Raw genomic sequence first — 25322 nt, 5'->3', positions numbered from 1 at the left:
TCCCACGGACTCTTTAAAAATCGCCTTAATAAAACAGAACTTATTATTTAAGTTTGAAAAGTCAAGAAAAAACAAAGACATGAAATTAAGGTTTATGTGGCTGTTTTAAGTGTTTAAATCATACTACTTTCACTTCACTTCTTTCACAGTCGTAGTGAAACATTTTTAACACATAAAGAGTTTCACTTTTACAAGTCTACAAGGTGCTGTTCTACCTGCCGTTGGTGGCTGGCATGTTAAGTAACTTGATAAAGAGTACAAAGGGAATTGAAAAACTTACATACTCATAGTGGCTATTGTGGTGTTTTACAGTTCCTAATATGACATGTCAAAATATGTGACCAATCATTTCGCCAAGTGTGGCGGAGCGTGGCTGTAGGGTAGGCAAAAGCACCCGCAGGGCATCTGCAATCATGCCTCGCCGGGTTAAAAGACTGAACTGGGTTCTGTCATGTCGTTGTTGTTGTGGATATGTGTGGCTGGCAGCTGGGGAGCAGCAGCCGTGTAAGTGTGTGAGTAGCCATCGAGTGAAATAAAATAAAATGTTCCAGTATGCAGAATCATGGTCGCATTATGCCTCATTCCTGCTACACCCAGTTTCTACCATCAGTAAAAGCATCCACATTGTGTTGCTTCTGTGTTCTTTTCTTTGAACTCTCTTCCATACGTCACACTAGATATGATAGACATAAAGATGTGCTACATAGGGCAATGGTAAAGCCTGAATTACCTTACGACATGGAAATGACAGAACGCTGAACACACCCGGACTGGTAGGTTCTTACTGATATTTAATTTTTATTTTATTACATTTTAGTTTAATAGAGAGGCAGTCTAAGAGCAAAGTGCTCTATTGGGATGAAACAGAGGTCTTTAAGATAAGCTGGAGCTTGATTCTTAATGACCTTATACATGAGGAGAATAATTTTTAATTATATTCTAGATTTAACAGGGAGGCAATGAAGAGAAGCAATGTGGAAAAAATATGCTCTCTCCTTCACTGTTGGTGTTCCCGTTGCAGGATTTTGTATCCACTGAAGGCTTTTTAGGAAGTTGTTAAGACAACCTGATAATAATGAATTATAAGTAATTATTATTAAAAGTGTTGATTGTAATTTCACCTCTGCACATCACCATAGAGGATTTTAAATCAGACAATCAATATGTGCTTGGAGTGCAGACTTTCAGCTTTATTTCAAAATTCAAAGCAAAAGTTTTGTATCTGTTTATTATCTGATATTAAAAACATTTCTATACATCACCCAATGCTGTGTGTCCTCCACTGAGATGCTCTGCTAGGTCTTTACTGTTTGTGGGTCTCTTTGTCTTCAGTTTTATCTTCAGTAACTTAAAAGCATGCTGTATGCAGTCCTTGGAGAATATCCTTTCTTTATTTGAGAAACTCTTGGGTTGTTATGCTTTTGCACCCATTATCTATTTGCATTATGAAGTGCTGGCCAGCCAATTCTGCAGCATTTGGCTGATTCTGAGCTGAGAGTATAAACCTGTACACTTCAGAATTTGTCCTTGCTATATCTATCAGCAGTGGCATCTTCACAGTGGCCCTGACCTCATGAGCTGTATCTTCCCTTCTGCATACGTTTGTCTCGTCATCCTTCTGGTACAAGTCCATCTTGGTTTCTCCTAGAGTCGTCTTCTCCTTCTTTCAGCTGTTTGGTTTAGAAATCATTACAGTGGATCATTGGCCTCCATTTCACCCTGCCCCGAGCACCCAGACTGTCTGGATGTTAGGACTCTTTTCTTCCTGTCTTCTTGTTTTTCTGCCTTGCAGCTCCATCTTCAACATCCACTCTCAAATATCCCTCCTCTGCACGTATGCAAACCATCTCAGCCTAACCTCACTAACGTTGTCTCATCCACCTTCACTATCTCCACTCCTTGCACATGTCTCTCTCATTCACATGCATTTATTCTGTTTTGCTTCTACTGACTTGCAGTCCTCTGTCTGACATCTGTAGAGCTGTTTTTCAGCAGGAGACTCACTGCTCCTCACTGATAAGCTTTCCCATAACTTCATGGTATGGATCATCAGCTTTATCCTTCTGTAGTCTGTAGTACTAATCATCTGCACTTACTGATTCACTAACTCTCCTCCATCCGTCCTCCTCTCTCTCTCATCTTAATGAGCTACTTCACCTTGTGTGCTGGTCAGAAATTACTCTAACTTGAACACAGCAGTGACCTGATGGGTCTTTATCCAAACTGTGCTCAAAGTCAAGGCCGCATTTGTTGTTTTATGGCAAATTCTGATCTGGCCTTCTTATTCCTGAGTGTAACCAGCTGTTTGCATCTTGTTGTAAGCTGTGACAAAGTGGATGAGCAGTTGTAATGCTCTCCATTTGTCCCAGATGTGTTGACCTTTTTTTTGCACATTATGCACATTATTCTGTCTGTGTATTTATTTGCTATGATTTGCTATTTGTCAAAGTAACATTGCTGCACTAACTATCCCGGGTTTGTTTGTGTAAGCATTCTGTTGCCGGCAAATCAAGCATTCTGCAAATTAAGGCAAATAGTCAGATACATGTTTCTTTACATTTTATTATGTTACAGATTAAGTTGTTTGTTCATACTTACTTTGTTCTTTCGTTTCAGTCTTCATGTAAGTCAGGTTTGGGGAAAGACCCGCCTAGCATTTCCTCGTTTTAAAGTGCTGATGATGTCACACATGACAGGTTTTGTTAAGTTTCATGTAGGATGGGGTTCACTGTAAATAAATTGCTCACCTCTGGAAACCTGAAATGTCTGCTGAGTCTGCTTCCCTACCACCTTCCCTAACGTTTGAGTTAAGGAAGGTGACTACCCACATGAACTCTGCATTTACATTCATGAAGGCATCTATTGAATGTCTTTGACAGTGGTACCTCTTTAAATGTTGCACTTTAGTTTTTCTGCATTCCTTTTTTCTTTTTTTAAAGAATCGACCACTACTACTATAACTACTTATATATCTACTACTTGATTTGGGTACTCCTGCTTTTCAGCTTTTCCTATCTCTCTCTGATTGATTCATTTTGCTTTGACATCTTAATGATGGCCTCCTTCACTTGCATCAGCGTCTTTCATCATTTGAAGAGTTCCAGTGAATAGCTACCTAATGCAGTTTCTGGCGAGTACTCAAAGTGATTATTATGTAATATTATCAGTAATTTTTGTAATGCATCCCAGAATTAGTTTTTGTATTGAATGCTAGTATGGCTGATAATAGATCCTTTACCACCTGTTTGAAGCTGTGGCCCCAGATGCCCCTCAACCACTCATGTAAAGAAAAAACAGAATAAGGAAGGAAGGAAGGAAAACAGACTTTCTGGGTAGTGAATGACTTTTTTTTTTTTGCATTAGTGGAAAAAATTTTGATTTCTCTGAAGAGAAGAGGGTTTGGATGTGGTTTGAGCTTTTAGTGTGTATTTGTGGTTTTCTTGCTTCTGAGGCAAAAAGAAAGCAATAAGAGAGTGTCACCTCTTAGTAAGGGGAAGTCCAAAAGTCAGAAAACTTAACATAAATAAAGAGAACATATGCTTCACACCTCTTTCAAAATGAAGAGAATGAGTTAGAACATAAAGATCCATTAAAATAAAAGTAATGGTCTATTAGCATGACTTACTAAGACACTGCTGGGCTAATGAAATCCAAATCCAAAACAAAAAGGCCACCAGAAACACCGGAGCTCACAAAATAGTTCAAAGCAAAAAGTCCAAAGGCACTGAAGCCCAGGAAACAGTTCACAAAACAGCTTAGGGGGGCCATCTGGAGGCTGACTGTACAGGGGTCCAAAACAGTGCAGTTCACGGGGCTGGCCGCGTGGAAGATGTCAGCAGTGACTGAGTAGGTCTGGAGGCCGTCCGTCATGGCAAAGACCCTTAACTGACGGCCTAGAAAGTGGCCGGCAATGGTGTGGTGGTGGACCTGGATGAGCAGGCCGTGCTGGATGTGGACAAAAACGAGCAGGACCAACAGGCCGCGCCTGACCCCTAAGACCTTCCAGCGGAGACAGATGGCTGGACGGGCCCCTCGGACCCCCCAGAAGAGACAGATAGCTGCACAGATTCCTTTGAGTCCCCAGCAGAGCTGGAGTATCTAATGTGACGTGATATTTATTATGTGAATGAGAATCTAAACCATGCTGTTTAAACTTAATATGTTTGTATTGAGCACTATGAAAAGAAACGTTTGTTTGAAAAGTGTTCTTGCAAAGATAAAATGCTTAAAGTCAGTTAATGCATAATGTGAAGACATTAGGTGAGGATGTGGGTGTTTGCTGGTTAGCTTGCTCTTGGCTGCAAAACCACAAAAAGCACAAATCCACACAAACACACAGTTTAAATGTCAGTGTGGTCCACATGCAAAGGGAGCTACTACTAATAAGAAGTGCAGTGTGTGTGTGTGTGTGTGTGTGTGTGTGTGTGTGTGTGTGTGTGTGTGTGGTCAGAAATACAACAGGGTGGGGGAACTGACAGGCTGTACTAAAGTCAAGGAAGATTCAAAAAATGAAGCAACAACCCAGAACAGCCAGTTTCCACCTGATGCTGCATGCTTGAAGTTATCAGCTCAGAGTTATACAGACAGGTGCACTGCAGGTACTGTTATATACAACCGTTTATAAGTTGAAGAATCAGATTCGATGAAACTAAAGGGTTACAAGGCTTCAAGTGAAACACTCAGAAGCTCAAATGTTCGTCAGAAGAGCTCTGTGGGTTGTGATCAAAAGACTTTTCACACTTTTTTTGTCTTGTCAGTTTAGTTGGTTGCATTTGATACGTAAACAAAGTAACACCCTCATGTGATGCTCTTTGACAGGATATCAGGTGAAATTAAGTCAGCAGTTGGAAGCAGATCAGTTGCAGCTCAGCCAGCAGGTAAGTGTCACTGACTGAAGTCCTTTAATGGACAGCGTGTGTGCTTTAATGTACAGCTATTATTATTTTTATAAGAGAATTGTATTATTACAATTACAATATTAAAAATGTTTTACTAAATGTTGTTCAGTTTAAGATTCAGTGCCAATTTCTTTTGTGTAAGAAAACATCCAGGAGATCAGGTTGTTGTTATTTATGTATCAGTTTTATTTGATTTGACATGGTGGAGCAGATCAAACCAAGTGAACACAAACCGAGCAGCCAACAGTTTGTGAGGCTGTGGTAGAGACGCATGTCTGAAAGAAAAGACCACAAATGCAACAGCAATGGAAACATTAATTTTTGAAGCGCTTCATGTAAATTATGATTTCAATTCAATTTCATTTTATGTAGATGTCTCCAAACCACAATAACAGTTGCTGAACAGCACTTTGTATTATATAGTAAAGTGACTTGTCCAGGGTGCACCTTACCCCTCGACCCGTGCCAGCTGAGATAGACTCTAGCTTTCATCGCTGCGATGCTAGATCGGATAAGTAGAAGAAAATGGATGAAAGTAAATTAAAACACAGTAAGTTTAAGTGCTCCTTAGTATACACAGTAGGAGTCTGGATTACATCATCACTGCTTTTAGTTTTACAAACTGAGGCAGGATCTGAAACACTTGTGTGTCTGTTGTTCCTTCCTCTGTTTATATTGTGTTTATCTGTAGCCAGCTGTTTTTCTTCTATGTGGGTTGATGTCTGACTGTTTGGAGAAATAAAACTGTGTCGTCTCTAATCATGTTGCTAACATGGTAACATTTTATTTGCATCCTTTGCAGGATGAGAAGAATCAGGAAGCAGTCAGTCAATACCTAAAGCAACTACAGTCCTTCAAGTCTTCCAGTCACAGTCACCATCCCAGCAGCCTCTAAGAAAGAAAACTGTCGACTTAATGGAGAGAAATAAGAAAAGCCTTTCCCTGTTTATTCTGCTGCCTCTGCTGCTGCTCTGCAGAAGTGATGAGTGTCCCAGGCTTCCAGAGAGTTAGTCTTTATTCCTCTTTATTCATGTTTAACTGATTTTAAGATCTGTTGTTTAACATATTTACTCATTTTCATTTAATCTCTCCTGTTTTAATTCTCACAGATCTCACTTGCTACACTGACTACAATAGAAACATCACATGTTTGTGGAACAGCAGATACGTGTCTGATGACACTGCATGCACCATACATGCTCATTATGAATCTCGCTACATGTAAGGACCTCAGTCACAAAGAGAAAAGCTCAACACATAAAACTCACATAACAGAAATCATAGATGTCATCAGTAACGCCATCTGCAGGAAAATCAAATTAATATTCCTCTTCTCAGTTCTTACAGCGCTTCCTGTGACCTAAAGTCTGTTGACGTCTCCAGACCAGCGCTAAAGAAGTGCTCCCTGATTTTTGAAAAGAAAAGCACTGTGAGTGTGTAAAGAAATCAAATTATTTCTGAGCCCCCGAGATAAAATCATATATCCTATATCTCAGTTTGTATTTTAATTAGAAGTGAGATCTAATATTCTACGGAAAGCCTCGGGGCAGTCACTGACTCCTTCCAAATAGTTTTTTTATCCGGTCAATGTCAGAGATTATGTTTTCTGAAAATCCTGTGCATATGATGAGAGGGAAATCAGCTTGCATGTTTAAATTCGTACTATAAGCGCAGCTGCTAATAGGTTGGTTTACTTTTCCCTGTTGTGTATTTGAAACTAAGGTGAAGTTTTTATGGCTTCTGTACAGACATGGAGCAGTATCAGTAATGTCATTCTCAGCAAGAAAGCTCAAAAAATGTATAACACTCCTTTCAAATGTACCCAGTAATCTCATTAACTATTTTTACTAGATCTTCTGCTTGATGTACTCAGGTCATCCTCTGTCTAAAAGAAGCTTCATCTCTTCTCTCTTTATGCTGCTCTTTGTTTTTACCAAGTCTATTATCTGATTGGATATTTGTGACTCCAATTGTTTTACTTTAAATCAAATTTGAAGTTTGCCAAACAAAAGACTTCTATATTGTTCTCACTCAATGTTTTCTAACAGTAAATATTTTTCAAACATTTTTTTTCCAGTTTCAGTTTTTCCATGAGTTGTCCCTTAATCTGAGCTGCAACCAAATGAAGAGTGTAATCACTTCCTTCAAGCCATCCTGTCACAGTGAGTGTAATCTACAGTATAAATACTGGCTCTTTGTGATTTACAGTGCGAGCTATTCATGGTGACCTAAAACAACTGTGTGTGTGATCTTGCAGTAAAGGTGAATCCTCCTGCAGAGCCAAAAGTCAACTTCACATCTGTTTCCTGGTTGTCCCAAGTCCACAAACATGTAATCAGGTTATACAGAAGTGAATTGCAGTGGAAGAAGCAGGATCAGTCATGGAGTGTAAGTTTAGATTTTATGACACAATGTGAACACGTTTAAGTATAAAGTTGAGATCATGAAAGTTCACATGTGAAACAAGATTCGTTCTCAACCCCACACTGGTTTCTGTGTGTCAGGATCCTGCTGTGCACAATAAAAGTGGCATTCAGTGTGAGCAGGAGTGCAAGGCAGAGCTGGAGCCAGATTTGCTGATACAAGGCGAGAGGTACAAGGCACGAGTTCGTGTGCGGTCTATTTCTCGGCACCGCGAGGGAGCCTGGAGTGACTGGAGCCCCACTGCATCATGGGAGTCACCAGTAGGGAAAATAAAACCACCACCAGGTACATTTATCTCAACATGTTTTGTTTAACATAACATACCAATGTCAAAATCTTTCCAATTCATTTATGCTGGGTGGCTGTAGCTCAGGTGTCAGAGCAGGTCAGCCACTAATCAGAAGGTCGGTGGTTTGATCCCAGGCTGCATCCTGGCTGCATGCCAAATATCCTTGGGCAAGATACTAACCCCATGTTTGCCTACTGGTGGTGGTCAGAGGGCCCGGTGGCGCCTGTGTCCGGCAGCCTCGCCTCTGTCAGTGCGCCCCAGGGTGGCTGTGGCTACAATGTAGCTGCCATCACCAGTGTGTGAATGACTGAATGTAGTGTGAAGCGCTTTGGGGTCCTTAGGGACTAGAAAAGCGCTATACAAATGCAGGCCATTTACCATATGCTGAGCATGATTATTGCAGTATGGAATAATTATGTATATGGGAAAATATTTGAAGTGTGTTGGTGTATAATACACAGCATAGAGGGGAAGAAGCCATTGTGAAAAATGTCCAATGCTGTATGTGGCAGGAGTTTGGTCCCTGGCTCAGCTGCAGGGTAGACGTGGTGCAGTGAGCTCAGGGGGCAGTACTGGGATGCAGGTGAGCCACAGATGGTGCCGATTGACTGATGACGGTGTCTCTTTTTGTTTCTCTATATCAAGTGCCGGTGTCCTGCAGGTTTTAGACACAGCTGATTCAAATGGCTAAATTACCTCCTCAACATGTCTTGAACTTCTCCAGAGGCCTGGGAATGAACTAATTATTAGATTCAGGTGTGTTGACACAGGGTGATATCTAAAACCTGCAGGACACCGGCAGTCGAGGCCTGTAGTTGCCCACCCCTGCTCTATATAGTGAAGGCAGATTTGAGTGGGGAGGAAGGAGAAATGAACTGGAACAGACTGTTTGCGTTGAGCACACAATAGTCAATAAAAAGCAATAATAGTGAGCACATTTACTGTGTGTGTCGTGTACGTTTACACTGTAATTTAACTTGCAACCTTCAACATACAGAGAGAGGGCTGGCTCTCCATTCAAGGTCAATAGGACTTTGTCACCAGAAAAAGTGAAATATTTCATAAACAAAGAAATAGTAGCCGGTTGTTATGAGGTAAGAGTGATCTGTCTACAACAATCAGAGTGAGACTTGTTAGCCACCAAAGAAGAAGAAAAATGGCAGACAACAATAACACATACTACCAATAAAATATCAACCAGTTACAACTGCATTAATTCTCAGATTCAAAAGCATCAATGTCCACATCTGGACTGTTTCCTTGAGTTGATGAAAGTGTTTAGTTTCCATTTGGTAGTTTTTCATGGGAACATAAAATATGCAGTCCATATGGGGAACCAGTGCAAGGCCTTGAATGGGCTAAAAAACAAAAGAGACTTATCATAGAGGTCCTACAACAATTAGAGCAGCGGTCTCCAACCTTTTTTGCGCCACGGACCGGTTTATGCCCGACAATATTTTCACGGACCGGCCTTTAAGGTGTCGCGGATAAATGCAACAAAATAAAACTAGTACCAGTACCAAAAAAAAAGAAGATTTATTCATAACACACGTGAAAAGACCCAGGAAAACTGAGTTAACGATAAAAACGATAACAAAATAACGCTGAAAACTGATAAAAACCATGAAAACTATACATTTCACACCTGAGCCTCAACTCTCGCAGCCCGCTACCAAACGACTCACGGACCGGTACCGGTCCGAGGCCCGGGGGTTGGAAACCGCTGACTTAGAGGGTTGTCACATCAACAACTCAGCAGCTAAACAAATCGGTCACATGACCCCAGCCCAACATGGCGTACTTTCACTTAGTGAAGACAGACAGAAGAAAGACCCAGAAGCAAACAGCAACTGAAGGAGGCTGCAGTAAAGGGAAGAAATGGCATTTTGAAGGTTTCTGACTTCAGACAGTCACATACAAAAGATTTGCACTCAAGGATTAGTAATAATAATTAAATGAAGGGCATAACTGAAAATGTCTGTATTTTTATAATCCATGCACTTCATGCAAAATTCATCCTTAGTCTCTTGAATAATAAATCACACTCACATCTTGACTTCTATTTAAATTCACTGTATCGGCTGCAGAAGCAAACTTGTCTGTGTCTCATGGACTTGGCTGTATGACCCAGTTTTCTCATGTTTCTGAGCCACTGTGTCCTGATCTGTCCCGTATTTTTCAGGTAATACGTTTGTTGTTCCTGTAACGATAGTCGGTGTGGTGGTGTTGCTGGCAGGCCTGCTCTTAAGCACTCACAAAACCACCCGGTACGTGAGCACAGACACAAGTTTCTATGGCAAATAATATTATTAGAATTTCTTCTAATTTGATTTACTTAAGTTATTTTCTGACAACTCTGATTTATTTTTTATTTTTTTAGGGTTTACATAGTAAAGAAAATCAAAGGTCCACCCATACCAGACCCAGGAAAATCCTTCCTGCGAGAAATCCAGGTAAGTGTACTTCAGGGCAGTAAACATAACATTTATGAAATACTGTGGTGAATTTGTTTGCAGGAAATCAAATTATTATCATATATTCAAAGCTGTGTTTTAGCCAATAGTTTTAGTGCAATAGTGACTCTTCTTTAGTGTAGGGTTAAGAGTAGAGTGCGTCATCACAGTGTTAAAATAAAATGCTGGATAAGTTCATGGGAAGTCTATTATACAATGATTTAATTTTCGTTCAGTACAGTTTTATTCATGCAGCACCATTTAACAACAACAGTCACCTCACAGTATTTTCTCTGTTAACCTGTTGCCTGCTGGGAACAAGGCTCACTGTATAACCACAGAGGTGGACTGCATCAGGGTCTAATTTTCATGTCTAAACATATTCATTAAAAAAAAAACCTCTGCAAAGTAGCAGGGAGCTACAGAGAGTTTAAGGAGTCCAAAAGCAAATAAACAAAATAAGCTCAGTGCAAGTTAAAAAGCAGACGGACACAACATGTACCATAAGAAGACAGAGCATTGCAGATAGCTGTGAACTCTGTGGGAGGTGGAACCAGACAGACAAAGTGACTCACTAATCCAGCCACAGACTTATGACCTTTATGATCCAAACAACTCAAATTCACTAAAGTTTGAGTGAAGCACCCCAAACAGCTGATGCTTTCCTATTTAATCCCATTAAAGTGCAGATTGATAATTTTATATATTTCAAATCTTTCTAATCTCTTCTGTTCTGTGACTTTCTCTCCTCCAGAGTGGGTTCTCCAGTGAATACTTTCACTCCTTCTTGAAATCAGTGGAAATGATCACTGTAGAATTAATCTCACCTGTGGATGCTGCTGTGGCCTACAAGCCAGATGAGAAGATGGTGTTGAACAAAGGCAGCTATGACTCCACCAGCTCCAGCTTCACTAACCCAAGTTACTCTGAGCTTTGTAGCCCTCCTCCTATTTCCTCACTCACTGCTGGGAATCTGAAGCCCTGTGCGGTTGACACGCCTTATGGTCCTGTTGGTACTCGGGGTGAAGGAAAAAGCGCAGAACAGGAAAGTGATGAAGCGAGAGAGAAAGAAAAGGAGACGTTAATGTTGCTGCTCAAAGGCAGCAGTAACAGTGAGCCAGTGCAGGTGATTTCAGACTACGAGAAAACTGAGAGGCTCGACAATGATCGATTTAGGCTCCAGAGTCTAGATTCAGGCATGTGCAGTTGTGCAGAGGTCAGTGAAGAGAGCATGGAGGCAGATAGCATCAATATGACTGATAGCCATGATGAGGAACCTGAGGGTGAGGAAGAGAAGGAGGGAGGGAATGAACAAAAGGCAGATTTTCAGAGGCTGTTTGGAAGCAGCGGAGGTGTGTTTGGCAAGTCTATCCAGGTTTGTTCTGATTATGAGCGAGTGGAGAAACAGCAGGCTGACAGCCCAGAGCTTCCCAGCTTGGATTCGGGTGTTAGCAGTGGGGGAGAGGAGCAGCTGAGTCAGGGTGAGGGCATGGAGGATGTTGATAAGTCCACTGAATCTACACGCTTCCTGTTTCTGCCTCATCCTTCCAGTGCTTTACCATGCTCCCTGCTCTCTTTTCCACAACTGCCTCTGAACTTGCCTGGGCCACGACTGAGTCCAGCTTTGCAGCTCCAGCCAGGTCACATGACACAGGGGTTTGCTCTGATGTCAACAGGCAGGTCGGTGGAGCCCTCTGGTGATGGATATATGCCAGTGAAACAGGAGGAGGGCTGAGAACAGACAGCAGGCTCAACTAGCAGGACAACATAGCATGTAGCACATGGAGGAGTCATCACAGTCAGTCAGTTCTCAGGAAAATGTAACATCACATAATTCTTTATCCACTTCACGTTTTTCAGCAACGTTAAAAGTATTTTCTTTTATTTTCATAGTTATGCAAAATTATGTTTCATATATCAGAACTGTGCACTATAACCTTGCTTTTAAAAGTGAATTGTTACATCAGATATTTCTACTGTTAAAAAAGAAATGCATTATCTAATGAAAAACTAAACTGAAATTAATAATAATGTGGTTATAATAATAAAAGTTTTTGCATTTTTATTGTGTTTTTAGAGATCATCTAAATGGCATGTAGCTTATTATACTGAAACAAATGTTGGTGAAGGAATGTAAGTTCCAGATAGCTGAGATAGTTGTGTTATCTGTATAGTGTGTGAACTGATGTCATTTAGAGGGTATCATGATAATCACATATTAACTATAATCAGGATATTTGAAAATCAAATGCCTAGATATAGACTGGTATAGATCTTGTGAAAAATTTGATATTGTGCCAGCCCCAAGGACAACAGCAGAATAATAACAGAGCTGTGTCTGTCGCCGTCATCTGTCCCGTGTCAAATAAATATTAACATTTCTAACTTACATTTGAACGGCAGCTAACATAAAGTTTACTTCATAACATTACTGATCTATATAAGAGCTTGCATTTGTTTTTTGTTTTTAAGAATTTTACTATTTTTTTAAATAAATATACATACTCAACATCTTTAACACAAAGTTCTTCCTGTGTTTTCTCTGGGTTTAGAAAGGGTGGCCATGCCCACTCTGATCGATGTCGGGAGACCCGCCTCTTCCTTGTCCCTGTCGTTTAGGGTTGTGGGGGCGAGGGGACAAGGCTCCACGCTGACACTGGCACATATGCACATATGATGAATCTTGGGGATCCGAGGATTGACCAGCGTCACTGCTGCCGCTGTTTTTTGCGGTAGTCATGTCGGTACGCGGTTCCGTCGCTCTGACGTCTGTTTGAGAAGAAGTGATGAAAGATTTCATTTTTTCTTGGAGAAGAAAATGTGAAATGTATACGAACCCTTTCAACAAACATACTTGAGATTAAATATTTTATTCACAGCAGTAGTTTTAAACAATTCCTTCCATGTTTAATAAGACACTAACTCCCACAACACTCCCAAAACAGGACGTAAATACGGTGACATCATCAGCTGGTTTCTGACGTGCCATTTTGAAGCCTCACTACTTTCAAGCAACCGGATGAGGGTAAATACAGCGTTATAACTTCTGAGTGTTGCGGTTTAAATTGTGTACATGAACCTGTCGTGTCAAAATGCTCCAACTAGCGAACTGTTAACGAGGACATAAAAAGCGTAAGCACCTGTCGGCTTCTATATTACCAGACGTGTCATTGTCAGTGTGAATGGTTAGTTCGTTAACCAGAGTGCTTTAGTGCATGGACAGCCTGCAGAGTGCAGCCGCACTGAACTCTTACGCTCGTGTTTGTGTGTTTGTTGCGCCAAGGAGTAAATAAAATAACTTATTTCAAAGTTATATACAACTCAAAGTGCCTTTGCGTCTAAGTGAAATGTTGGCGGCATTTCTGAGGTGAAATGGGCAACATGAGGTGTCGTGGGCAACATCACCATAACGGAGATGTCTTAACTTTGATGAAGATACACGGGAGCGCACGGCTCGGGGGAGGAAGGGGGGGGGGGGGACTTAGTACTATGGAAAAATCTGAAAGATTGTGGATTTTCCACTGACACCAACTCAAAGATGTGTGTTGAAGCCAAAATCTGCAGGTGGAATTGTCACTGCACCCCAATGATTAATCAAACGATTCACAGAATCCATGGAAAATTTTACTGATGATAAAGTACAGGATGCTTCAATGCATTATTTTTGGAAAATGTTAAACTGTGGATCCAACAATAGGTAGCACTGTCAAGAGTGAAGTGTTTAGCTGAAAGATACATCTCCAGAGAAGTAGTGGAGCTCTACAGGATGAAATTAGGAGGGTGAGTACAAGAGTGGACAGAACATCGTCAAGTCAGCTGACAGCTCCGCAAAATGTCTTTCCTACAGCAGCAAACAGGATTCAAGAAGTGACGGTAAGATTTCAAGATCTGTGGTCAGAGTAGGAAAACAAGCCAGTAGGACTCTGAGTGAAGCAAACTGTGCATTTGAAGTCATGGAGCTTGTGACCAATTCACTCATTCAAGATAAAATGTGACCTGACTCTCCCTTAGTTAAAGGAAATATTGAAAACACATCAAAAAAACTCATGACTTTGAATAACTCGTTGTGTTTGCATTGTGATAGCTCTGAGGAAGGGATCAGTGCAGCACTGCCCAAGAGACAGTGAGGAAAGCTATCCATCACTGTTCATGGGTCCAGAACTGCACCAAAATATAATTCTCCATTCCTGAAAGTTAGAGCTTTTAGCAGTGAGGGAGGCAATTTATTAAAGATTTTGAGAACATATCTATTATGGTCTCTACTATTTATACAGTCAATAATGTATTAATCCTGTGTGTCTATCCTATGAATTCTAGTCAAAAGCACCTAACTGAGAGCATTCACACGATGGGGTGAGCAACAAGTGTCCAGAGCGCAGCGATGAAGACAGAGTGAAACAAGTTTCAAGGAAGAGGAGATACTCTCTGACCCTCTAGGTAATTGCACATAGATAAACTGAGACATATGTGAAGCATACAGTGGGTCTGTGTAATGGCTTATTGGGTAGAAACAGGGTCAAAACCAGGGGTGTTTTATACAATTATATCTGGCCCATGAGATAATCTCAATTATTAATGGCTCGTTGTATGTGGGAGCCAAAACCATGCAGGCAGACAGTGTTGGGGAGTAACGGAATACACATACGTTACGTATTTAAGATACAAAATATGAGTAACCGGTCGTGTCCAAATTCATAGGCTGCATCCTCCTGAGGACCCGGCCTTCGCGGCCTGTGTGGGCCGGATTCTCCGCAGGGCGGGTAGACCGGAAGTGAGCTGTTGTGAAACTGGATGGTCTAGCCTTCAGTTTTGCATTACCAGCTGTCTCGCTGGAGTTTAATAAACTCAACCGTTTGTTTCTTGCTATGTAAAACATAACAGGACATTGGCCTAAATTCTCAAACCATCTCACATTTCTGTTTAATCAGTTTTCTGTTTGATGTTGATTCAACTGTGTGAAAACTATCACTTTAATGTCAGCCCAGCCAACATGTATATATGGGCCCCACCTGGTTTTTGCTCGGGCTGGATGGGTACCATGTGGGCATGGGCTCAAACTGGGCTTTTTGTATGGGGCCTACTTGGGTTCTTCACATTAAACCCATATGGGCCATCCCAAGTGAGCACTTTTAGTAGGTCCTAGCTGGGTCAAACATGGGAAACACTTAACTTGGTCCAAAATGGGAAACACATGTAGGACCCACTTGGGTTTTCCACCTGGGATAGACATGGGCAAACACAGTCATTTAAGGATAGGCTGTTGTTGTGTGCCCCAGGTGGGGCAAAGTTAGGTAATCAGTATATGTTTTAGTATCGATGACACAGGTGGGCCCCACCTGGTCAAACTAAATGGGTCACACATGGGCAAATGCAAGTCAGACCCTGAAAACATGTCTATGTGGGCCCCAGGTGGGGCAAAGTTAGGTAATCAATATATTTTTTTAGCACTGATGACATAGGTGGGGCCCACCTGGTCAAACTATATGGGTCGCACATGGGCAAATGCAAGTCAGACCCTGAAACATGTCTATGTGGGCCCCAGGTGGGGCAAAGTTAGGTAATCAATATATTTTTTTAGCACTGATGACATAGGTGGGGCCCACCTGGTCAAACTATATGGGTCACACATGGGCAAATGCAAGTTAGACCCTGAAAACATGTCTATGTAGGCCCCATATGGGTTATGTTAAGTTAATATGGGCATATATTTTATGTGGGCTCAAGATTGTTTAGTATATATGGGACCCACTTGGGTTTCTCACATGAAAGCCATATGGGCAAAACCAAGTGGGAACATATAGTAGGTCCTGGCTGGGTCAAACATGGGAAACACTTCACTTGTTTCAAAATGGGAAACACACGTAGGACCCACTTGGGTTTTTCACCTGGGTTAGACATGGGCAAACACAGTCATTTAAAGAAAAGCATTTGCTGTGTGCCCCAGGTGGGGTAAAGTTAGGTAATCAGTATATATTTTTTAGTACTGATGACACAGGTGGGGCCTACCTGGCCAAACTATATGGGTCACACATGGGCAAATGCAAGTCAGACCCTGAAAACATGTCTATGTAGGCCCCATATGGGTTATGTTAAGTTAATATGGGCATATATTTTATGTGGGCTCAAGATTGTTTAGTATATATGGGACCCACTTAGGTTTCTCACATTAAAGCCATATGGGCAAAACCGAGTGGAAACATATAGTAGGTCCTGGCTGGGTCAAACATGGGAAACACTTCACTTGTTTCAAAATGGGAAACACACGTAGGACCCACTTGGGTTTTTCACCTGGGTTAGACATGGGCAAACACAGTCATTTAAAGAAAAGCATTTGCTGTGTGCCCCAGGTGGGGCAAAGTGAGGTAATTGGTATATATTTTTTGGTACTGATGACATAGGTGGGGCCCACCTGGTCAAACTATATGTGTCACACATGGGCAAATGCAAGTCAGACCCTGAAAACATGTCTATGTGGGCCCCAAATGGGTTGTGTTAAATTAATATGGGCATATATTTCACATGGGCTCAAGATTGTTTAGTATATATGGGACCCACTTGCGTTTCTAACATCAAATCCATATGGGTGGGCATCCAATGTAGGTCCTAGTTGGGTTAGTGATGGTAAATGTGTACATTGGTTCAAAATGGTAGCACATGCTTATGTGAGGATTCTTCTTCTGTGAAGAGCCTGAGAAAGTGTTATTTGAATAAAGGAGGATTTATTCCAAACAAGCCCATCACAGATTGCGCACAACCCAGGGAGTTCTGAAAGTCAAATTGTAAAAATAATCTCAAAAGAAAGTATGAACATAACTCTCTTTTATAACCTGCAGACGGCACCCATGTGGTACCATTCTCTAAGAAATCACCCTAACTTTAACATATTTGGCACAACCTCAGTCTATCACTTTTGCTACCCTTACGTACAGTCAGATGTTCTTGACCCTTCATTTTTGACCCTCTCAGTATTTAGCCTTGGCTAGCAAATGTACTCAAAGTCCACATTGAGACCTCACGATGTTATGTGTTATCAGACACTACAACCCAGCTGTCAAGTGAGACTATAGGAACTTTGGTGTTTTTGAACATTCAATGTTACTCAAAACACTCTGCACACTATTCCAAATAACTGGTTTGAAACTGGTTACTTTTTAATTTTAGATTTCATTTTATGTACTTAATGTGAACTCTGCATGGTAGGCTGCATGGTGAGGCTCAGATAAGATAAAATAAGGACTTCATGATTCTTCTTAGGTAAATTCACTTGTCACAGCAGCAATAATAAGTGATTAAAACGGACACAAGAGTAGAAAAAAAGAAAAGCAAAAAATACGAATAAAAAACCTAAGATAAAAGTGAATTACACAGACAAAATCCAGATTTGGCATTTGCAAATTAAGGATTACTGGTTGTTCAAACAATTAAGACTATTTACTTGAGCAAACATGCAGTTGAGGATTTTTAGTAGATCAGACACACTCTACTGTATTAGAGAAAAGACAGTTAGTTACATGGAAGATGGAAGTTTTGGTTAATCAGATCCAGTAAAGCTCCTGAAGTATATTACCGATCTGTTAAAATGTTACTCTTCAAACTTGTGCCCTCAAATTATATAACCAGAAATAATTTATATTTTCTTTGAACTAGTGGAAAGGAGAGGGAATGGGGTCTTTCAAGCAGTCACACTTCAACTGTGAAACTCCCTTGTCCTTATGGTGTATTGACACTATTGAAACTTTTCAAAACCAGTCTAATGTTAGAAGAGCTTTTAGGTAAACTGTTATTCTTCTTCTTATCATTATTATATTTTTATTAATTATATTTTTATTATGATGTTGATTTGGGTGACAATTTTTGATAAATATTATATATTACTTTTTAAAACATATTAACCATCCCTATGCTTAAAAAACTTTTAAAAATAAAATTGTTCTTTTAAACTTGTGCATTGTTTGACTTTTAAAATTTTTGTATCAGGTGTAAAACGACTTTTTAAATAAAGTTGTTTTTAATGTGAGCAGCTCCTATTGGCTCGTTTAAAAAGAGGGAGGAGCAGATTGCACCGCCTAGCGTCTAGTCTTCGCGGTCTTTCGTCTGTTGCGCCTTTTCTCTCCCTGGTGTTTAAGAACGTGGAGGACAAAAGGATACCAAAGAATCGAAAACTATGACAAAGGTAAATACTTAAAGTTTGATACGTTTTTATCAATGGTTATTTTAGTAACTTTCTATAGTCGTCCTAAACGGTATAAGGGGGAGAAGCATAACATCTTTAGCTAGCAGGTAGAACTGGGTTAATTTGCTACATTGTCTTTGGCAAACATAATTTAAAGTTAATTAAAAAACTCTTACTGCCTATATTCTACTCAATAAAGTTCATCTTATCTTATTCTGTTTTCATTGCACCATTCTCTCTATACAGTTTTTGAATTTACACACTATAACGTACACGGCAGTTTTTTTCTGTGCTTCTGCAACTGTTTCTTGGATTTTCCTATAAGGTTTTTGTAATTAATTTAAAAAATTTATATTATTTTTTTGGCTTTAGTGGATTCCTGCTCAGCTAACTCGGCCATTATGCACTACCCAGTAAACAAAATGGCTGAACAGTATTTTAAATGTCTGAACATGAGCTAGTCATACCATGTTACATAATATTCATGTGCAGTGTAGCAAGGTGATTGTTTAAATTACAGGAGTAGATGCCTGCAGCTGAAACGGTTTTCTGATCTGAATACGGTAATGTTACCAGATATGCATTGTACTATGGGAAAACGGTGGTGGATCAGTGTGTAAAAAGCCCCCAAAAGAAACACACAGCGTCTTTAGCTCAAACACTGTCTGATCACTCTCTTAGATACTGTGCTGTTCCATCTAGTTATTGGTTACTGAGAAATGTTAGGTCATTAATTAATTAAGAGAGTGCAGCTGTTCAGATCAGATGGTGAAGTAGGAAAATGCAGAACATGTTATTATAGCTGAATGCTGTGTAAAATACTAGTAATAAATCTAACTCCCATTTATGGCTTTTACTACTGTGGGGCTAAATAAAAAATTACAGACATAATGAAATCTGCTACAATTACAAAGCTTAAGTTTAAAACAATTATTATATATTAAGCATTTTTTTGCTCTTTTTTTTTTTTAAATTCTTTTTGCTAATAATGGACTCAATTTTATTATCAACTTCAAAGACCTATTAAACTTTTAAACCATTAAATCCAGGAAATTAGATGCCCGTAAATGTACGAGACCCTCTTTATGTCTAGTATCCCCAAATATTTAATAATCCTTTCTAAAAGTACACAAATTTTGTTCTTTTCAATTAAATATTGCATGTTCAATGTATTCTTGAGCAGGTAAAAATTCCACTAAATTAGTTTTTGCATATTTTTAAGTATAATCAAATTTTTATAGTTTGCGAGTACTTTTAATTTGGAGATTTTGCCACTTGATTTGAAGTTTGGATAGTGCTTTATAGTCATTTGTAAATGTTTTGATCTCATCTGGCTTCTTAATAATTTAATAAAAAATTAACAAGCCATGTAATAATTTGAAAACCACTAGGGACCACTTATAAAAAAGTAATTCCTTTTTTACTTAAAGGAATTTAGGATTTATGTCTGTCAAGTCATTTGTTCTGGCATAAGTCACCATTTTGATATATCTTCCTGTGACTTTAAAGTCTGTCAGCTAGTTAGATACATTTTTGCACTGCTAGTGTTTGCTGCTTGAATTAGTCAGTTTATCATATAAACACATGCAGTGCCTTTCAAACTTTTAATTACACTGTTCATTTTGTGCATTAGTAAGAGAATCTTTTATATTGAATTATCCTGGGAAAAAACAAAAATGTTTGTATTTTCTCATACACTTTCTTTCATTTCCTTATCACGTTTAGATTCTTCAAGATCACAAGCACCATCTTTGACATGTAAGTAACTTTCATATTATTTGTATTACTTATTATTATTATTATTTTTGAAAAGTGATGGTCTTTGGGGCATCCTTTTTTTTATTGGTATTAAGTATATATATTTATTTAGGCACAGGAGGCAATGATCTATTTTAAAATTTAACATTTATTTAATTTTCATCTTTTATGCTAACAATAATGCCAACAGTGTTCTCTTCACTTGACCCACAACTCTGACAGTTTTGGTCCTCTGCTCTCCTCACAATTGGCTGATTTCCATCTGAGCTGCTACTGTCAACTGCATTAAACTGATTTTACATTGCCTTGTTATTCTAATCTTTATCTGCGTTTTGGACTCCAAACATTCACACCTGCTGTTAGTAACCAGAGCTCACAAGAGTGTAAGGCGTGTAGTTCAATAAAGTGATCGATGTGTTCACTAGCTGATTTCATTAAACCGGTAACTTATCAAATCCATATTTTATAGGAAGTACATTACTGATAAAAGTGGTAATAAACACGGTAACCAATAAAAATTTAAATTTCCAGTTATAAAAAAAAAATACTGCAGTGAGCTCGGTTTTCTAACACCAGGTGTGAACATCTACAGTCTTTAAGCGCTGGTAAAGATTTAAAAATAAAAGCATTCAATAACATAACATTAAACAGTAAATTAGTTTGATGGTGTTGACTGCAGCAGCTCAATGTTAATCAGCTGATGGTGATGGAAGCAGATGAGCGTTTTTCATCATGGTTGTTAGTGATGTGTTGGTCAAAACGAAACGGCTCTTTGAAGTGAACGACACAAGCGTGTTTTTTCTCTCTCTCGCACTTTTTTTCCGCTTCACTCTGCACGCGAGCCTTGTGCTTTGCGCTGGGAAGAGGGGGGAGGGGCGGTTGTTACACACGCAGTAGCACAGTAACAGAGCAGGAGGGAGAGAGAGAGAAAGAGAGCCAGGGACAACAACGTCACATTAGAAAGGTATAGTAATCATCCACAACTATTTTCAATTGCGGATGATAAAGGATTCAGAAAGTTTATTCATGCAGGCCCATATGACAGAGAATGTGCATCTTCTGTTTGTTTTCATATTATAATTTATATTTAATTGTGTTGTGGTTTGCAGTGTTTTGTGTTGTTTCACTTTAAATTTGTTTAAAAGGAAAAAGCTGAAAATTTAAATAGTTAAAAGTTGAAATGTAAATAGTTGTTTTTTTTTGTATTATATGATTTATTTATTACATTTTATGTGGAGAGAATAAATAAAAGTATATTTACGGTGGCTGCTAGAGACAAAGCACGTACAAACCCCAAAACACGTAAAAACTCCATAGCACGTACAAACTCCAAAGCACGTACAAAACACAACAGAAGTGCTCCAGGATGCTAGGCACAGTGTTGCGATTTTGTTACCTAGTGGCTACACAAGCCAGGAAGTACCAACGACCGGATTTGGTGTGTGGTAGTAACAGGTAAATGAACAGCTTTTGGAATTTTTTATGAATATATATGAGTGCTTGTGTATAAATACACAAAAAATACACATATGATTTCAATTGTGTAAATTAAGTGATCTAGATAGCTCTGTTTTGGAAGTTCAGTTGACGCTAGAAATGGGTTTTGGAGTTTGTACATGCTTTGTCTCTAGGGGCCACCATATATATTTATATATAAACATATATAAATAAAACCACGTTTCTTTTTTTACATTAGTAATTCCTTTGGTTCATAATTTTATATTGTTGTTAATAATAAATTAATTAAAGCAACAAAACAACCTGAAGAGCCGGTTGGGAGCCGAAAGAGCCGGCTTTCTAAAAGAGACGAAAATCCCATCACTAGTTGTGTAATATGCTGGTATTGATATGATCAAAAATGAACTGAGTTGTTTCGTATTCTATAGAAATTGTACATCTAATTAATAACAAGGCTTTCTGCTGATGTTATTAATTAAAAATTTATTGTTTTATTTTTAAGCAACAACTTTTTAGCATGCAATCAGTCCATGCTGTACAGGACAGATTTGTAAACTGTGCATACAAAAATAGACTATTTTACAAAATTGCTCTTTCAACAAATGTAAATCACAGCAGATTTTTTTTGTTGTAGGTGCACTGTCACAACTAGAAATGTGGGGGGAAGTCCTCAAAGTTGAAGGCAGAACAGGAAAATACATGGAAATAACAATTTTCCTTTAAATGGTAAATGGCCTGCATTTTTATAGCGCTTTTCTAGTCCCTAAGGACCCCAAAGCGCTTCACACTACATTCAGTCATTCACCCATTCACACACACAATCACACACTGGCGATGGCAAGCTACATTGTAGCCACAGCTGCCCTGGGGCGCACTGACAGAGCACATCAGTAAAGGTCGATCTGGATACTTGATAACTGTTGGTATAGGTATGACATGAATTTGAATCTCCATTATCACAGGTTTTAATTGGGAGGGAACATGCAGATATACAGGACGACTATAAACAGCAATTCCTATTGCATACAACTGTTTTAGAAAATACCAACAACACTGTTAATTTATCACTTGCTGGTCTATAGACTTTACAGTGTGGATGGATGGAAAATCCATCTGGCTCCACTCTGGCTGAATTGGTGCTACAAACAACTCTGCGCTCGGCTTTCCTGGCTGTGTGTGGATTTAAACTTACACATCCAAATTTTGACCCTATTTTTCTTCCTTTCAGCTGATTGGTCAATTTCATGTCAATCACCAATTAAACAATCCAATCAGAGAACATCTCCAGAAGTTGATTCTGTTCATCTGGACGTAGCATTTTCAGTGGGAGAAAATGCTGCAAGCGCTACGTCCAGATGAACAGAATCAACTTTTGGAGATTTACTTACCTGGATGATTGAGCATGCATCAAGACAATCAGAGAACAGATAGGTTTGGCTGTTGGAGGGCTGCATTACGGAGCTTCAGGTCCTGGAAGAATAAATTCCCTTTTACATACCAGACCAGCATTTTTCTTCATTAGCACGAAGGAAAACAGTCTGTGCGTGTCAGAGTTCTGTGGTTTTTGTGTCACAGGGCTTATAATATGTGTAAAAATCTGGCCAGGGACCATCACATCACACTGCTATCATATTTTTCTGTTGCTATCATGTTTCTTTTCTGAGATGTTGTTACTTTTATGACAGATGTAACGAGAAATCTTCCAGAAAGTTAAATTTTTTATTCTAATCAAATATTTGATTCTGATAACAGATAAAGATTTTTTTTTTTACTTTTGTTCTGCTATTTCATAGTTTATACAAATTTTGGCCAATTCCTATTTATTTTAACCCTTTAGCCCCCAAAAAGTCGCCAGCGACAGGTTTTTCCAAACCTGTCTCGTCAAACCTGAGCTCTGCCAGGGACCCAACACGCCTGGACTTTTAGAAGAAAAGAGATGTCCGAAAATAAACCACAGGGTCAAATACTTAATTTTGTTCAGTGTTTTAGAGTTATTAATTTGAATTGACTAATTTAAATATTTTATTCATGTACATTTTGATTGCCTTTAGTAAAAATGGCAAAATTTCAATTTCTTTTTTCTTTCTGTTATTAATCCTTGATTACATTCATATAGTATACAGTAGAGGAAAAAACCTACCAGACCTACCAGTTATCCTGCGTAACATTATTGGGGATAAAGGGTTAAGGAAGCGCAATTAATTTTTTTAGTTTAGCTTGTGTTTACTACCATTTTTTTTTTTTATCACCACACAGTAAACATTAAGTAATATGTAAAGCGTCCATTTATCCTCCATTCCGGTCCATTATCTTAAGCTTAGGCTGCTGCCCCTCGACCCAATCCGGTACTAAGTAGAGAGGCCCAGACTTCGCTCTCTCCAGGCACTTGGCCCAACTCTTCCGGGGGAATCCCAAGGCATTCCCAGGCCAGCCGAAAAACATAGTCCCTCCAGCATGTCCTGGGTGTTCTGGGTCTCTTCCTGGTGGGACGTGCCCAAAACACCTCACCAGGGAGGCATCCTAACCAGATGCCAGTATCTAATCTGTCCTTTTTGTATGTTCCCCTCAGGTTGCCATGGTAGCAGATACAGGGGAAACAAGTGTAGACGATGCCACAAGAAGGATGATGAAATTCCTCATATCACCTGAGCTGGCTGTGGAGTACAACATGCTTGGCCGACATGGGGAAAAAAAGTTCAGAGATTTGCGTCTTTTTAATGTTGTGTATGGTAAGTTAGTTTCACTTGAGACATTTGAACTTTAGAAAACTAAACTTTTTTAATAAAGTGTTTGAAAGTGTAACTGAGATTGGTTATCATGCAATTTGTATATATTTTTTGAGGCAATAAAGTGAAATAAACATTGTTCTTTGAAAATCATCACCAAATGAAGTAAGCTAAGATTAACTTTACTTTGGCTTGCCCGTTTTTCTTCTTCTTCATTTGCAGAGGCACTGAAGAATTATTTAACATCAAAAGTCAACTTGCAAGAAGCAGAGAAGGCTCTGTCCAAGTGGTTCAGTGGAGCTAAAGACAGAGGAGGACCGAGGGCTGCAAGGGTACAAAATAGACTTACGGCTCTGTAAAAAAACAAACCCTGCTGATTCAAGATAAGCTTTTGAGTTTTCATCTGACTTTTTCCCCATGTTGCTACAGTTCCAAATATCTAAGGAATTTTGCTGTAGTTTGACATTTCTAGTTTTTAAACGTTTACGCACTTTGGAATACAGTTACGTAAAATCACAGTTGTTGGACAAAATAAATGTGAAAAATGTTGTTTTGTGTACCCTCGTGATTTTTGAAATGGTTTTATTTACAAACTAGATTTTGTTTGCGGTCAGCTTTAATACATTTGGTGTCTTTGTGTCACAGAACCCGTATTAGCCGTCTGAAAAATTGATTTTGTGACTGTTTTACTACATGGGGCCCACTCAGTGCCAGAACTTAGTCAATTCAAACTAGAAATAAGATGCAAATACAGAACCCACTGCTAATGCCATTCCAACTTTTTAGCTCATGTTTTCCTCATGTTGTACCCACTAAGAACTTGAAAAATGGGGCCTAGGTGGGTTTCAGTGTACTTTGCCCAGTTGGGGTCCATTTAGTTCCCAGATTTTACCTATATAACACCGAGATGGGCTTATAAAATGGGGCCATTATGGAACCCGCGGACAATCCCACTTAAAACCCACTTTTTAGCCTATGTGGTACTCACATGGTACCCACAAAACAACTTGAAAGGTGGGGCCTGGGTGGGTTTCTTTGTACTTTGCCCAGTTGGGGTCCATTTAGTTCCCAGATTATACCAATATAACACCGAGATGGGCTTACAAAATGGGGCCATTATGGAACCCGCGGACAATCCCACTT

At 39.4% G+C, this 25322-nt stretch overlaps 2 protein-coding genes and 1 long non-coding RNA gene across 3 annotated transcripts in view; all 3 read left to right on the top strand.

Annotated features, from left to right (window-relative positions):
- The first annotated feature begins 5066 nt into the window (after positions 1-5066).
- Positions 5067-12568, top strand: LOC146707270 (uncharacterized). Its single transcript, XM_085458600.1, has 9 exons — positions 5067-5904; positions 6008-6119; positions 6237-6327; positions 6976-7060; positions 7156-7286; positions 7403-7607; positions 9794-9878; positions 9992-10064; positions 10819-12568. Exons 1-9 carry the CDS (start codon positions 5814-5816, stop codon positions 11797-11799), a joined length of 1854 nt encoding a protein of 617 aa, XP_085314726.1. The 5' UTR covers positions 5067-5813; the 3' UTR covers positions 11800-12568.
- Positions 12569-12695: 127 nt separating this feature from the next.
- LOC146707268 (uncharacterized) overlaps positions 12696-25322 on the top strand; it is a 30573-nt gene continuing 17946 nt past the window's right edge. Inside the window, exons 1-2 of the mRNA XM_085458599.1 lie at positions 12696-13089; positions 14382-14501. The gene's annotated coding sequence lies outside the window, so the exon portion shown is untranslated. The remainder of the gene's footprint in view (positions 13090-14381; positions 14502-25322) is intronic.
- LOC146707269 (uncharacterized) lies at positions 18065-24728 on the top strand. The gene is made up of 4 exons (XR_014920809.1): positions 18065-18237; positions 19963-19995; positions 24023-24182; positions 24402-24728. It is a non-coding gene; the product is annotated as an uncharacterized LOC146707269 (long non-coding RNA).

The sequence above is a fragment of the Copadichromis virginalis genome, linkage group LG6, assembly GCF_057382275.1.
Source record: "Copadichromis virginalis isolate Kocher_CV1m ecotype Utaka linkage group LG6, C_Virginalis_male_GT1.1, whole genome shotgun sequence".
Taxonomy (NCBI): Eukaryota; Metazoa; Chordata; class Actinopteri; order Cichliformes; family Cichlidae; genus Copadichromis; species Copadichromis virginalis.
This window is presented reverse-complemented; position numbering and strand designations above follow the sequence as displayed.